We start from the raw sequence: 15,044 nt of genomic DNA, 5'->3' as shown, positions 1-15,044 counted from the left end.
CAGCGGAAGGGCTGCAGGCGGGCACGCTGGCTGCAGGCGAGGTTAGCCGAAATGTCGTGCTTTAATCCGTCTGTTGCATTTTTTTGCTGGGGTTCCGGAACGGCAATTGCAACACGGGTACTTTCGTCGACATGTATTTTCCCATGTGAAAAAGAAAGAAAGTACTGTTGATTTACTACATCATATACCCTTCAAGGTCCGTTCCAATGAAAATAATACGAGGTACAATAGTTGTTACGAACCAAAGGAAAGTACAGGATTTCGAAGCTATGGTTACAAGGAGACTTTTATAATTTTAGATGGAAACATCCTCAGCGTTGGCTTTGGACCTGGTTCTCGAAGAGACGCTGTTCTTTCTTTCCCCTGTGACGGCTTTCGTCTCTTCTTTCTTTGGCCGGCCGGCTTTCTTCTTTGGCGCTCGTTCCGATGGTTCCGCGGTTTCCACCGGTTTGGTTTGATCCAGTTCGGTCGATGACGGGGCGGTCGGATCCGTTACTTCTGCTTCGACCCTTGGCTTCTTCGGTTCCGGCTCCGGAGCCGCTGCCGCCGGGGTATCTTTCTTGACTTTCCCGTTTTCAGCATCCGCTTGCTGTTCATCAGAAGCACCGGCCGGTTCCTCATCCCTCCCACGTTTCCCACCGACCGAAGCTTCGTGCGTTGGTTGTTTCTCCGGAGAAACCTCTCGATCTTTTACTTCCTCACGAAGATCCATCAATTGTCCTGCAGGCTGTGTGACCGGTTCACCGTTGGTATGTCCGTGGATGGTAGCCTTCCCGGTATCGCCCCCCTCGGCGTCTTTATCCCTCTGCTCGGCAAGTTTTACCTGCTCTTCGATCGATAGATTCGCTTCTTCCCGCTCTCGAGCAGTATCAGGCGGCCGAGTTATCGGCGCTGATTGTCGTGGTGCGGGGAATGGTTTCCCGCCGTTGGTGTTTCCTTGTGCTGGGGTATTACCATCGGCGTTACGGGTTACGGTGTTCCCGTTGGAGGATTGGATTGAGAGGGAGCCGTGGTCGGTGACTGTGCCGATTGGATGGCCTTGCCCCCACGGACCGGGTAGGGCATATTAGTTTTTATTTCTTTCTATTCTCGATTCTGTTTTTATGGGATGCATGGGTACAAAAAGGGTATCGAATTGAATATAAAATTCCAATCAAATGCATTCCCACCGAGAAATATGCCATGCACCCGTGACGTCGTCTGTCGACATGACCGATCACAGGAAACAATACAGACCGATCGAAAACATTAAACGCCGCTTACCTTGATCTCCAGGTTTGATATCCGTCATGATATGATGTAAAAAGTACTTGTCAAAGGTAACGAAGGTCAGTGGTAGAGAGGTGCATACGAGTTAACTCGGAGGTTTAAAATGTATCAGATCCGAGACTCTGAAGCAGGTGACGGTGGTGGAAAAGTCTAATTGCAAGGGAGGGAAAGGAAAGAAGGGGGAATTCGGATGCAATCTGTATATAATGTAATACGAATGGGCAATTGGTGTTGCGCAGAAAGCGGCAGGGGATTTTAGACAGAAAGTCATACGGATCGATCGAGTAATACGATCAGCCTGGGGGTCTGGCAGTGGGATGCGGGAGGCGGGAGTTACAGATTGTAGATTACTAATACTACAAGTACGGGCGTTTGGGGTGGAATTAAGAACTGCTCGATCGAGCAAAGTCGTCGGTCTGATGGGATGACGTCATGCTGCTAAGGCTGGTCTGGATAAACCAATTAACAGAGCACCGTATAATATTTTTTCGTTTTGTCAAAAAAATGACATATCCGGAGGAGGGGAGATCACATTAATGCGCATGGGTTTACGGTGGGGATTACCGTGACTCGTAACAACAGGCAGCTGGGTGGCCGTGCTGGCAACTGCCATCACGGTTGACGCTGTTCGAAATCAGCGTGCTAATTTGAGGTGGTGGCCGCATAAAGTCTTTCGGAAGAAGCTTCGAATCCATCACCTCGTGAATTCGAATCCCATAGATCCTTCATCTCTGGCGAAGAGGCGAATCGGTTGTCGCCGCGTTACCTAATATGTGACGGTGACACCGGGTTCCAGGAACGCATTTGTGTTAACAATCCGGTTGCCTCGATCTCTAAAGTTTTAGACGTTTCGATTAAACCCATTCCATCTCAAACCCGACAATGCGATCTGCAGGCGTGGAGATATTGATATCGATCGAGCCCGAACGATCCGTGGAAAGAAACCGCGTGTTAACTTCATGCCGTCGCATTCCTGCGTTGACACCCTTGTCCCGCGCCCAGACGTCCCAAGTTGCTCCCTGCCCCGGATTTTCGAGCCGCGCCCGGAACCGTTGGACATGCCGTCTCCGCTATTCTGGGGAAGGTCGGCCTGGGCGGACGGACGAAAATTTGGATCTTTCGGCAGCGCAGAACACTTGCTTGTGTATGGTCCTGGGGTTGGAATGCAGCAGCGATTTTTTCGATCCTTTCTATTCTCATTTATCTCCATCATGGAACGGAATACGTCCCTCGTTTTTGCATCGCCATGTCGGATTCTGGATTGGATTTTTGGGAACCGAATAAGAATTGCCAACATGACGGTAACCACGACAGTAAAGCTTGGTTCCCTAGAATAATCGAATCCATACAAGTAGGCCGGTTTCGATATCCATTGGTTTGTAAACAAGCACTCACGAGACCATCCGGCTGGCGGCAGGGCAAGAAAAGCGCATACCCAACATGGCAACCCTCGTCGGTTGGCCCTCGGAATTAAGACCTGGTGTGTGATCGGATCATGTGAGCTTGCAGCCGTTGGGGAGTATAAAGTGGTAGATGAACACCACCAGAGTTTCCTTCGCTGATAACGCCGAACGACGGTATATTATCACCATGTTAATTATAATATGTTTACGAGGCGGGGACGGTTTCGATCGAGGGCCGATTTTAATTTCGGAATTGGATCAGAAGCTGGTTTCCAAATTCGAGCCCTGGCTGTCTCTGGAGAAATAGTATACTTTAGCAATAGGCAATATAATTTGTATCGAACGGTTGATATACCAGATCCTCCCATATCCGCGACTGGACTGTACCGATTTTGAATATTAAAATTGTTAATCAGTTGACCGTTGCCTTAAATGTCGAAAGGGCATTGCATGGGATAGTTTATGCATGCAACAGGATCCTAGGAATGGCGAACAGAGAGAAGTTCGGTTGGAGAAGCCTGGAATACGATACAGTGGACGTTCTCGGTCGGATCACGACCGAACGCATTCTTGACATCTGGCCCACATTCTTTCTTTCTCTCGCTCTCCCTTACAACTCGAATTCAACCTCATCGCCAACCTGACATCAACCATCATCACCGGCTCATCTCCAACCCCGCTCGAACCCACTCTGGCCATCATCTGATCGTGAATTCGGTACGTGTGATTATCTCCTCTTCCTCCTGCCCTGCCCTGAACATGTCTTGCCTGCATATGTTTGTCGGCAAGTTTGTTACGCACGGTCAGCTGACCGTCAAAATTCGCTTTCGCTTTCGGTTTTGAGTTTTGCTTGTTAGGTCCTTGATCGTTCGGATCTCGTATCACCATCCATCATATCAGACCCATCCTCATCCACCAACCAACCAACATCCATATCCTCTCATCATCTCCTGTCCCCATTGCTACCGAACTGCTCGTTCACCGTGCCTTTGCTCGCTCGGTTGACTTTTCCTCCTCTGTAAGCATGCACTGCTCTCTCCTTCCCTTTCCCCCCCAGGGCTTGCTTGCTGGCTGGCTGGTGGCATTTGCCATCACGACCCGCATACCATCTACGCTGCATTACCAGCTTCCCACGGCACCTTGTTTCAGGTATCTCCGTCATGAAACACTTCCTTCCCAAGTCCGGGCCTAGTCTGATGCTGGAGGCGTAACGCCCCGCCGTTCTTTCGCTCCTCTTGTGACCGTGGATGGCAATGGAATGGCCCAGCCCTAAAGATAGTGTGTGCTGCTGCTTTAAATATCGAACCATGCCATGCCTACGAATCTCGTGTTGTCGAACCAACAACTAACCTCCCTTTCTTTCTCCACAGTTTTTTAATCCTCCTACTCCCCCCACAACGGATTCACGCCATTGGGAATCCACCTCTTGCTCCAACCTAAATACACACATATACACTATCACATAAATGTCCGATATTTCGGCTCACAGAACGCCCACCAGAGGGCGGGGACTGTCGCGTGGCGGCAGAGGTGGCGGCGTGATTGGCAGCAGAGGTGGTCGAAACGGTGCCGGATCTAGATCGAACGGTGACTCTCACGATGAAGTTCCTCTGGAAGAACAGGGTGAACTCGGGAAGCTTAAGCAGAAATACGCTTCCCAATTGGCTATTTTGAAAGAAATGTTCCCATCCTGGACCGATGAGGATCTCATCAACCCCTTGGAGGAATCCTTTGGTGACGCACAGATGGCTGCGAGCCTCATCTCGGAAGGTACGCCCCTCTCCCTTCGCAATCACAACCTTCACGACCCCGATCCTTCCGTGTCCTCGCCGGGGTTTATATTACGATGATGCTAACGCGGACGGTCATGATACTCTAGGTCACGCTACTCAATGGAGTGATGTCAAGAAGAAGACCAAGGAAAAGCCAAAGCAGAAGGGCCCCGCCGCTACGATCGACGAAGGGTCCCGTCTAGGCCGCGGTGGCTTCAAGTCTGCCAGGGGTGCTTTCGAAGGAGGAAGGGGTGGCGGCCGCGGAGGACGTGGCGCTGACCGTGGAGCCTTCCGTGGAGGACGTGGAGGATTGGCTCCCCGTGGAGGAAAGACGACCAACGGAGCCGAAGCCACGACTGCCGAATCTTCGGACGGGCCCGCTGCTACCAACGATGCCGAAGCCGAGAAACCTACGGATGATCCGACAGACCGTAAGGATTCGAAAGACGGCGCTGCCGAAGTCCCCACCTGGAAATCAGTTGCTGCCGGAGAAGCCGCCACGTCCCCGGCCGAAAAGGCCAAACCCGTCACCCCGGCTGCCCCCATGACGGCCTCAGAGAAGCCTGCCGCGAAGAGCTCCGCCCCTGCCGAACCTCCCAAGAAAACATGGGCCAGCTTATTGCATACCGCGCCTCCACCCCTCCCGCAACCGCAACCGCAACCTGTCCCCGTTGCCGCCCCGGTGAAACCGCAAAGCCCTGTCTTACAAAAGGTCGAACCTCCTGCCCCGGTCGCCGAACCTGTTGTTCCCCCCACCGCGTCTCTCCCCCCTCCGCAAGAAGCCCCGGTCTCTCTCCCACCACCGGTTGCAACACCGTCGGTTAAGAAATCTCCCATCATCGCACCTGCTCTACCGGATATCTCGACTCCAAAACTCCCACAAACCGAACTGGCCGCTCCACCAGCCGAAACTACCAAGGTAACCGAGGATCCCGTCGAACCCGAACCCGTAACTGAGGAAACCCCTGAAGAAATCCCCGAGGAAACTCCTGAATCACTCCCATCTCCGGCTCAGGACAAATTAACTGAGGAAAACCTGGATAAGATCGAGAATGTCGCACCCCCCCTACCTACTTCCACGGCCGCAGGCACCGTTGCCACGACCCCTCTCCCTATCGCGTCCCCGACGCAAGCCTCCAAAGGACTCCCTCCCGCGCATCGTGCTCCCGGACACCGGTCCGGACTTCGTCGTATGCTCGACCAACACGAGGCTGTCGTCATGCCGCGCGGTGATTTCGTCGACCGAGCCGCTGTTCAATTTGGTAGTATGGGCCTAAACGGTGACCTCGATGATTCCGAAGAGGTCGAGCAACCGGAGAAACCGGAAACCGTCGCCCCACCCCAGCAATCTCCGATCGGCCAACCCAAGGCATCTCTCCCTACCCCTGTTCCCGCTACCAGCACCCCGAATATCACGCCCCTGGCGCAACAGCCGATTGCAATCCCCCAGCAACAACCCATTCAAGAACAGCTGCAGCCGCAACAGCCGCAACAGCCGCAGCCGCAGCCCGTTTCCGTTCCACGTCACGCCCCCGGTTTGGCCGCACCAATTCAGCAGCCGTCTCACAGCAATCCTCTCTCGTCGTCCCCCAGTGCTCCCCAGCAGCTCCAACAACAGCAACCTCCCCAATCCCTTGGACAATCTCTCCCTCGCCAGTCCGGTTTCGGTGCCGAGGCCACCAAATTCGATAGCTACGGGCAACAGCCACACCTCGCCGGACAACAGAATCCCGTCGGCCAATCCCCATACGGTGGTTACCAGAACCAGGTCCAGCAGCCTTCTCAGCCTGCTGCAGATCCCTACGCCAACTATTACTCTGCCGCCAATGATCCGAACAGATCCTCGGGTTTCAATGCTTTCTACGCTTCGCCATACGCGGGATCCGGAAACCAACAGCAATCCCAGCCCACCGATCAGGCTGCATCTCAACCCCGTTCCTCTAGTGCTCTAGGTGGAGGTGTCGGAGCCTCCCTCGATAACGCTCAATCTGGCGCCGCGGTTTCAGGCAGCCAACAGCAAACCCAGCAATCCAGGTTCGGAGCTTCGTTCCAAGGAAACGAGGCCTCGCAGCCAGGTCAAGCCAATGCCCAACAAGGAGGGCCGCAACAACAGCACCCATCTCAATACCCCGTGCACCCGTCGTACTACCCGTACTACAACTATATGTCTGTAAGTGATACCGCTGGCTTTGGATTCTAATCATCTTCTTCTCGCTCACACTTGGATAGCAGATATACGGCCATTACGGTAGCTACCCGAAGGGTTTCTACGGGGGTTCCCCTCAAGCTTACATGTCTCCCGGAGGGTACGAGCACTCTTCCTCTCCCGGCAACTATGGCGGCTTTGGCGGCCCCGGTTCCCAAGGTCGCGACTCCTCCGTGAATGAGTACGCACGTACGGGTGCTACCCAAGGTCATGCCCAACAACAACAACAACAGCAGCAGCAGCAGCAGCAGTCGCAGCACCCCAGCCTCGGATACGGCTCCGGTGTCGTGCCTGAATACATGTCTTCTCGCCAGCACAATCAGTTGGGTGGATTTGGAACCCAACAGCAGCAACATGGACTCGGTGGTCAACAAGGTGGCCATGCCGAAGATACCTTGAAACCATACGGTGAAGCCAAGGCTCCCACCGGCCCCTCCGCCAACCCCGCCGGCGCCCCGGGAAGGCCACCCAGCACTTCCGGTCTCTCCGGACAAGCCGGCCAGCCCCAGATTCCTCAGGGACAATCTCAACAACATCAACAGAACCTCATGGGTGGTTATCCGCAACACCTTCAAGGTCAATCCGGAGGTAACACTCCTCTCATGGGAGGCAATCAAGGACATCACAACAGCCAGTACGGCATGTATGGCGGATTCGGCTCGGGCTACCCACAATACGGGAGCCAAGGAGGCAATCGCCAGCAAGGCGGCTGGGGATATGGGGGGCACTAGGGGGCTTTCCCTATGTTCGCATCGATTGGGCCCTGTTCCACCGCACCCCTCGCTCGACCCTTTCCCTTCTTCTTCTAAAGACACTTCTCCACCTAACACACGCGTTATCGATGAATTTCCATTTTTCTTTTTTTTAAATAATGTCTTCCTCGATGGGCCAATTATTGCTCTGGCTGCCTGTTGAAGCTCCTTTTTTCACTCTAAAAAAAAATGTGTTTCTAGGTGCTCTGTACATGTTTTATTTTATTTTATTTTATTTTATTTTCCTCCTTTCTAGCTGACCTTTTCCTCACTGTCTTATGATATTTTCTTTTACAACTATTCAAATGGGAAAAGGGTTTTTCTTTCACTTTTTTTTATCGGGGTGTTTATTATCATTACTACTCTGTTTCTTCTGTGTTCTGTGAATTGCCTGCCCGCCTGCTGCTGTCTGTCTTTGATTCACAAAGTAATGTTTATATATTACGAGAAGCTCAGACCTTTGCCGCTGCTGCCTGCTGCCGCTTATTACCGCCGGTACTCTATATAATTACAGTGCCGGTACTTACATACTTTTTCGAAATTAAAAAATGGAATGCAAGGGGGGTTCCGAGGATATATTTTTTAACGTCCTCAAGAAGGAAAAGACACCCTCTCTCTTTTTTATTCTGACAGCTGTCCGCTCTTTTCTGTCTCTCTCTCTCTATTTCGGTCTGATGGCGCACGCAACGCTTGCTCGTGATATATATACGCTGAAGTACCACGCTTGCCTCGTTTTTCTATTCCGGTAGGTAATGTTAAGGGACCTTTCCGTTTCTCGACGGAAAGGTTTCGCAACAAAAAAGTCCCAGGTGTTTATTTTGCTTTTCATGCACGTTGGTTAGTAAGCTAGCTCGGCACTCAGGGAAAAAAAAAACTGTAAATACGACACACCCGTTCGTTCAATCCGATCGATCAATGGATTTTTTCATAAAAAAATAAAAATCCGGATTGGTAGAATAATTCGTTACTCGTTAAATGTGGTAGATAGAATGGCCCGAGATGATATCCTCCCGCCGGGCCAGGTCGATTAATATGCGATCGATCCGATTCGGCCGGGTAGCCGTAAATCCGGGGTGTTTTGCCAGATTCGCGAGTTGCCGCCGGCGGTCGGTCCTGGTCGGGCGTAAAGCTTAGCTTTGCGACTTCATCTCATCCTCTGCTACGAATTGATGCCATGTAAACAGCAACCGACCGGCCGTGCGATCGTTCTTGACAACCTAGGTCTTCCCCTCCTACTCCCGTTACCTTGACGTTCCGCGACTAAAACGTACCGCGTAAGCAGATCGACGAGACGAACACACACAAGCAACAGCAAGAGAGCGAGAGAGAGACGCACACTCGCAGCGCAAAACGAAACATTTTTAAATGTCCTACTACGCCTACAACCCCTACGTCGTCACCCAACAAGATTCGGAGTACTTCAAACGCAACGACTTCCTCACCCGCTTCGTAACCTACCTCTCCGACCGAATGTCGTCGTTCCTTTCTTCGCCTTCGGAAACGAAGCCACAAATCATCGCCTATGCCGCCGGGGCTGGGTTGGCGGCCGGGGTGTTGATTTACGTGTTCGGTCCTACTTTTTTCATCGATGGGAATAGTATGAATGGGAACGGTGCCAACGGGAAGAGGAAGCAGACGGTTGTGGGGCTTTACAATCCTGCCAACGATTGTTTCGTAAACTCGGTGCTGCAGGCGTTGGCCGGGTGTGGTGAGTTGAGAAAGTTTCTGGGAGGGAGGATGGGGGTTCAGGGGGAGCTTGAGGAGGGGGAGGGGAGGGGTAGGGTGGTATGGAAGGGGAGACGGCCGGTGTTGACGAGGGCTTTGAAGGTTATGCTTGATAGTGGGTTTTTTCACCTCCCTTTTTGTGAGGGGATGCTAATTCGGTGTAGAGCTTAATGAGCGGCCGTTACATAGGAAGACGATTTCGACGAGGGATTTTATTTACGAGCTTGAAAGGGTTTTTAGGTCCAGGATTTCGAGGAATCAACAGGATGCGCAGGAGTTTTTGCAGATTGTGGCGCAGACTTTGGCGGAGGAGTATGAGGCGCAGGAGAAGGTTAGGTTGATGGTTAGAGAGGTTGAGGAGAAAGAGGTCGAAGAAGATGAGGAGGAAGAGGGCGAAGAAGACAAGGAAGATGGCGAGGATAAGGAAGAAGGAGAGGAGAAGGAGAAGGAGAATGTGAAAGTGGAAGTTGAGAAACAGGAAGATGATACGAGCGAGGAGAGCTTTGAGGTTGTTGCGGCTGTGGACGAGGAAGGGCAGGGAGCCGAGGTAGATATCTCGACCGTCGAGAGTGTCAAATCGACGACCGAAGAACCCGAGTCGACTGCCACTGAACCCTCGACACCCGAAACATCGAACGATGAAGGAGAGACATCATCCACAGAGACAGGCAAAGAGCTACCGAAACCCAAACCGAAACATATCCCTTTGGATGCCAAAATCAAGGAACTGGGGAAGGAGGAAGCGGAAGAAGCAAAGAAGGACAAAAAGAAGGAGGAACCAAAGATTCCAGAGTTTGGGATGCCGATGGAAGGCAAGTTGGAGTCAGGAATCCAATGCCTCGTCTGTGGATTCGAACCGAAACCTACCGGATCCACATTCGTAGTTTTGACCCTCAACGTCCCCATGAAGAGCTCCGCGACTCTCGACGACTGCTTTAACGAACACCTATCGACGGAATTCATTGACGACTTTCAATGCGCAAAATGCAAGTTGGTCAAAACGATCGCCGTCCAAGAAAAGAAACTCGCAACCACAAAGGACGAAAAAGAAGCCAGCGCTCTCCGAGATTCACTAAAAACACTAAACGATTGTCTCGAAACCAACCCGGAGGAAATACCAAAGGACACACTTCTCCCGCCGCCAAAACTCACAACCGTCAAATCACGCATCGCGAAACGAACATACTTTGCTCATTGTCCGAATGTGTTGGCGATTCACTTGTCGAGATCCATATTCGATTATTACTCCAGGAAGAACAGCTGCAAGGTGGCTTTTCCCGAGGAGTTGTCGTTGGGACCGTTGTTGAATCGGAGTAAATACAAGTTGTTGGGTTTGATCACACACAGGGGTAGTCATGATAGCGGGCATTACGAGTGTTATAGACGTCAGAATTCGCATCCGCCGCCTTATTCGACGCCTATGATGATGCCGATGCCGAAGGGTGAGGTGGCGACACCTATTACGCCGGCAACAGCTTTGGAAACATCGGTTTCGCAGATCCAGACGCCGATGACGGCAACGCCGGGGGTTACTCAGGTTAATTCGGAGGAGAAGAGTGGGGAGAGCAGCAATGGAAGTTCTACGCCTGCCGCTTCTACGTCTGTTTCCGCCTCCGCCTCCGCTTCTGCTTTACAGTTGGATGATAAGAAGAATGGTGTTGCGACGGCGACGGGGAGTGTGCTTTCCTTGAACGGTGAGAAGGTTGCGGCTACGGCTGCGGGGAAGGTTAAGGCTGATACTCTTTCGTTGAAGAGTTTTCCGTCGAAAGGGAAGAAGAACAAGGGGGTCGATAGTCGGTGGTGGAGGATCAGTGATGATTCCGTGAAGGAGGTCAAGACGGGGGATGTACTGGGGTTGCAGAAGGAGGTTTATTTGTTGTTTTATGAGAAGATTCATCCGGAGAGGTGAATACTTTGTTTTCTTCTTTTTTATCATGATGCTTTTCTTTTCCTTTACAACCCTTTCTTGAGCGATGCGCGGTAGATGGGGAGGTTTTTTGTGTATGGAATTGAGAATGATAGGTGATAGATGCGCTTCATTTCTTTTTCTTTCATTTCTTTTTTTTTCTTTTTTTTGGTTGTTGAGGAGATGGATTTGACTTGCATGAGGACTCCACATTAGATACTAGATGGCATGTATGCATGTACGATACTTACGCCCGTTATGTACAGGGCTTTTTCGAGTCTTGAAGCAATAGGATGGCACGATGTACGGGCGGATTGAATACTCAAAGTATTTCTTAAGGATCTGTAATATTATCTACGAAAGGTGAGATGTATCATCCTCAGGCCCCGCACATGGGGGTATTTAATTTAGATATATCATCAAAAATTCAAGGATAATATAAGAATACCCATGCGTGCATCACAGCCAGAACGAAAACCATGTCTATGTCCACTCCAGCTCCACCTCCAACGCTTCCCGCGGAACTACTACTGGATATCACGGACCGCCTGGAGCATCACCGCAGAACACTTTGAAATCTTCGGGTTGTTAGTGGACTGTTCTGTGGGGTTGTTACGGAAAGCGTGTTTGGGGATGTTAACGTTCGGTATGGTGTTTTTCGGTCGATAGGGGGGTATGATCAGAGGTTTGGATAGGGGGACAGTGTGGCGGATCATGTGAAGTGATTTTTGATATCCTTGGGAGATGTATCGGATATAGGTTGTAATTAATATTAGCGTTGGGAACTTTAAGCAGGTCAAGAATACGATACGATGACTGCAATAGAATTGGTAGTTTAATCTACCGGACTATCCTATCTTATAGTGCCATCTTATATTCAACAATGAAATAGAGTTGTGAATTGTTGGAGTTCGTTGTGAGAGACAATGGCTGATTAGATAAGCTTAGCCACAGGTACTGTCCCGGCCTGGCGAGGTCCCGAAACTGGGGCTCCGCGCCCGCCGGCGGCGTTCTATCATGCGACTCCGAAAGCTCCCGATTTCGTCCCATATCTAAGATCCTGGGGACATTCCTGTGATACTTTGGTAGCTATGGTTATGGAGTAGTACCTTGCATTGCCCCGGGGAAGATGCCGGGGGGACTGGCTGTGACGTAATAAGGCATCCTCACTGTTTAGCTTTTTGAGCATCAACGAATGGAATGAACAACGAACGGACTGTCGCTGACCGCAGGCCGGAATTGCAGAAGCTGTATTTGGTATATATATAGCCCCCGTTGCCGTCTCAATTATAAAAAAAAAAAAAAAATAAAAAATTCATAAAATATTGGCGACATAAACACAGTGGTGAGTCTTGTCCTTGTTTCTATCTGCAAAGTGTCTTCCCCACAATATTTTGGATTTGTAGCTGGGTAGCAGAGCTAAGACCCAAGACTCTGGACGCTGGACCCAAGATCCGACCCAGACTTTGACTGGCTGACTGCCTTGCTTCCCTGTCGCCAGCCAACGACACATCCACAACGACATCCACATCCACTGCACCTTCACATCCACATCCTTCGTTCGTTCTACTCAGCCTGTAAGCACCGGTACCCCCCTTTCCCTCTACTGTTCCCATTATTAGCCTAAGATACGTGACTTAACTTGACCACCCTCGCCGACCTCTATATCTACTTAGTACTCGAGGTAGCACTTCTTAAAGAGCTAGGCATCTCCACAATAACTAGTGCCCACCGATACCGCTCGTATTATTTTAATTACATACCCGTCGACGTTTGACGGCTACGTAATCGAGCAACCTCCAACGACAGAGCTGATCCCGTCGCCACGCTTGTTTCCGTCCTCCATATTTACCCTCCCCCACCACCATGGCTTCTGCGTTAACTGGTAATCTCTCTCTTTCCCCTCATCACCACCCTCCTTTTATTCGATCTCTACGACCGCATATATCTACGGCATCCACTCGATAGACCCTCGGACTACTAAACCCTCGAGTTCCTTTGACGTTTTCGCTTACAATGGGTCGTAAAACAGGGTCTGCGAAGAGCACGTGGGCTTCGTTCTTGAAGGTATATTCATTCCTCTTTCCTAGATTGTTTTCTAAGAAATAGCACAGTAGCTGACCTGGTTCTAGAGCATTGCGAGGTAAATTCACCGTCGTGTGCAGTTGAGTCGGTTCGCTGTATTGACTTTTTTTTGTGCAGCTTCAATGGCGACCTGGCGTCTATGACCGCTCCCGTAAGCATCACGATCTCACTTGCCTCTTTTTCCCAACTAACTCTGACTTCTTTTTGCCGGCAGCCGTTCATTCTGAGCAAGACGAGCTTGGTCGAGTACAGTGCATATTGGGTACGCTTTCCCGGTCGCCTTGGGGCCGAGCATAGCCTCTTCCTCCCCCCTCCCTCCACCCCACACGCATACTCCGGGATTAATTACTAATTCTCTCTTTTTGTTTTCTTTTTTTTCTTGGTTTCTGGTAGACGGAACACCCGAAGCTCTTTGTCGCGCCGGCTAAAGAGCAAGACCCGGAAAAGCGGGCGTTGCTTGTGTTGAAGTGGTTCCTGTCGACGTTGAAGCAGCAGTACAGTTCGAGAAGTGAGAAGCTGTGAGTCACCCCCTCTTCATTATAATACGTTGCTTACTAAAATTAATCACGCAGTGGTTCTGAGAAGAAACCGCTGAATCCCTTCCTCGGAGAACTCTTCCTCGGACACTGGGAGGATGAGGAAGCTGGAAGAACGGAATTGATCTCTGAGCAAGTCAGCCATCATCCACCGGTTACGGCTTATTCGATATTCAACGAAAAGCATGGGGTTAAGCTACAGGGGTACAATGGACAAAAGGCTGGGTTCGCGTCGATGACTATCAATGTGAAACAAGTCGGTATCGCAAGATTGAGGCTCGAGAAGTGGGATGAGGAGTGTATGTTTCACCCGTTGCATCGATACCTACCGTGATGTTGTTTGTGGGCTGATAATTCGAGGGCAGACTTGATTACGCTCCCGGCGCTACATATCGAAGGACTTGTTTACGGGTCGCCTTTCGTGGAACTGGAGAAGTCGACGATCATCCAGTCGAGTTCTGGGTTCTTCGCGAAGATTGACTATTCTGGAAAGGGATGGGTTGGAGGCAAGTCGAATTCGGTCAGTGCGGAGCTGTATGACAATAAGACCGGAAAGTTGCTTTATACCATCTCGGGGCAGTGGACGAAGGAGTTGGTCGTCAAGAAGGTGAAGACCGAGGTTGGTATTTATATATCTATTTCATTTATTATTATTCTGTGGGGGATGCTGATTTGAGGATAGGTTGAACGGTTCGAGCACGGAGAGAAGAACCCGACAACAGGGTTGACGATCAAACCTATCGAAGAACAGGATCCCCTGGAGAGTCGACGCGCTTGGGCGAAGGTTGGAGCGGCGATTGACAAGGGAGATTACGATGAGACCGGCATCGAAAAGTCCAAGATTGAGAACGCACAGCGAAATCTCAGGAAGAAGGAGAAAGAGGAAGGCACTACATGGGAGAGGAGATATTTCAGCGCAGTTGATAAGGTGGACGATGTCGATGCGCTTGTTGAGCGAGCCGGGAAGTTCATGAAGGGGGTGTTAGGGATTACACCGTTTTGCATGGACGAGCCGGCGAAGACCAACGGGGTTTGGGTGTTTGATACGAAGAAATATGAGGATGTGGTGAGCGGACGGAAGGCGGAGGAGGTCAGAAGGGCCGGGGAGACTGTTTTGGAGGCTACGGAGCATGCGACCGGGACTGCGGAGGCACAACCTTTGGTTGATCGAGAGTGATTACGTTATGCACCTAATACGGGATTGATAGATTGTTGTCTATTGTGTTTTTCTTTACGTTTTTTCTGTATTATGCACCTTCCGTTACGCTAGTATTGCATTTTATCACAATTGTCTGTTTTTTGTTTTATTAGGGTGATGGTGGTATATGGAGGGATAATGATATTCTAGTGATGCCATTGTCCTTGTCCCTTTCGTCTACGTGGTATACGC

The 15,044-nt window shown here is 50.8% G+C and overlaps 4 protein-coding genes across 6 annotated transcripts; 3 read left to right on the top strand and 1 right to left on the bottom strand.

Moving 5' to 3' along the window:
- Positions 1–295: 295 nt before the first annotated feature.
- DFL_004638 (uncharacterized protein) lies at positions 296–1,291 on the bottom strand (the record flags this gene model as incomplete). Of its 2 annotated transcripts, none has more annotated exons than XM_067633766.1 (2): positions 296–1,038; positions 1,264–1,291. In XM_067633766.1, 2 exons carry the CDS (start codon positions 1,289–1,291, stop codon positions 296–298), a joined length of 771 nt encoding a protein of 256 aa, XP_067491902.1. The 2 variants fall into 2 exon arrangements, with proteins under 2 accessions (XP_067491902.1, XP_067491901.1); XM_067633765.1 differs by having other exon boundaries at positions 296–1,020.
- Positions 1,292–4,138: 2,847 nt separating this feature from the next.
- Positions 4,139–7,381, top strand: DFL_004637 (uncharacterized protein; the record flags this gene model as incomplete). Of its 2 annotated transcripts, none has more annotated exons than XM_067633763.1 (3): positions 4,139–4,442; positions 4,552–6,614; positions 6,677–7,381. In XM_067633763.1, 3 exons carry the CDS (start codon positions 4,139–4,141, stop codon positions 7,379–7,381), a joined length of 3,072 nt encoding a protein of 1,023 aa, XP_067491899.1. The 2 variants fall into 2 exon arrangements, with proteins under 2 accessions (XP_067491899.1, XP_067491900.1); XM_067633764.1 differs by having other exon boundaries at positions 6,674–7,381.
- A 1,491-nt stretch (positions 7,382–8,872) lies between these two features.
- DFL_004636 (uncharacterized protein) lies at positions 8,873–11,036 on the top strand (the record flags this gene model as incomplete). Its single annotated transcript, XM_067633762.1, has 2 exons — positions 8,873–9,242; positions 9,292–11,036. 2 exons carry the CDS (start codon positions 8,873–8,875, stop codon positions 11,034–11,036), a joined length of 2,115 nt encoding a protein of 704 aa, XP_067491898.1.
- A 1,863-nt stretch (positions 11,037–12,899) lies between these two features.
- DFL_004635 (uncharacterized protein) lies at positions 12,900–14,831 on the top strand (the record flags this gene model as incomplete). The annotated part of the gene is made up of 9 exons (XM_067633761.1): positions 12,900–12,918; positions 13,066–13,100; positions 13,166–13,176; positions 13,236–13,269; positions 13,333–13,380; positions 13,512–13,636; positions 13,691–13,953; positions 14,020–14,273; positions 14,337–14,831. The coding sequence occupies 9 exons, from the start codon at positions 12,900–12,902 to the stop codon at positions 14,829–14,831; spliced, it is 1,284 nt and encodes a 427-aa protein (XP_067491897.1).
- Between the last annotated feature and the right edge of the window lie 213 nt (positions 14,832–15,044).

This window comes from Arthrobotrys flagrans (assembly GCF_004000055.1).
Source record: "Arthrobotrys flagrans strain CBS H-5679 chromosome Unknown unitig_0, whole genome shotgun sequence".
Classification (NCBI taxonomy): Eukaryota; Fungi; Ascomycota; class Orbiliomycetes; order Orbiliales; family Orbiliaceae; genus Arthrobotrys; species Arthrobotrys flagrans.
The sequence above is the reverse complement of the archived record's forward strand: the minus strand, read 5'-3'. Positions and strand labels throughout refer to the sequence as shown.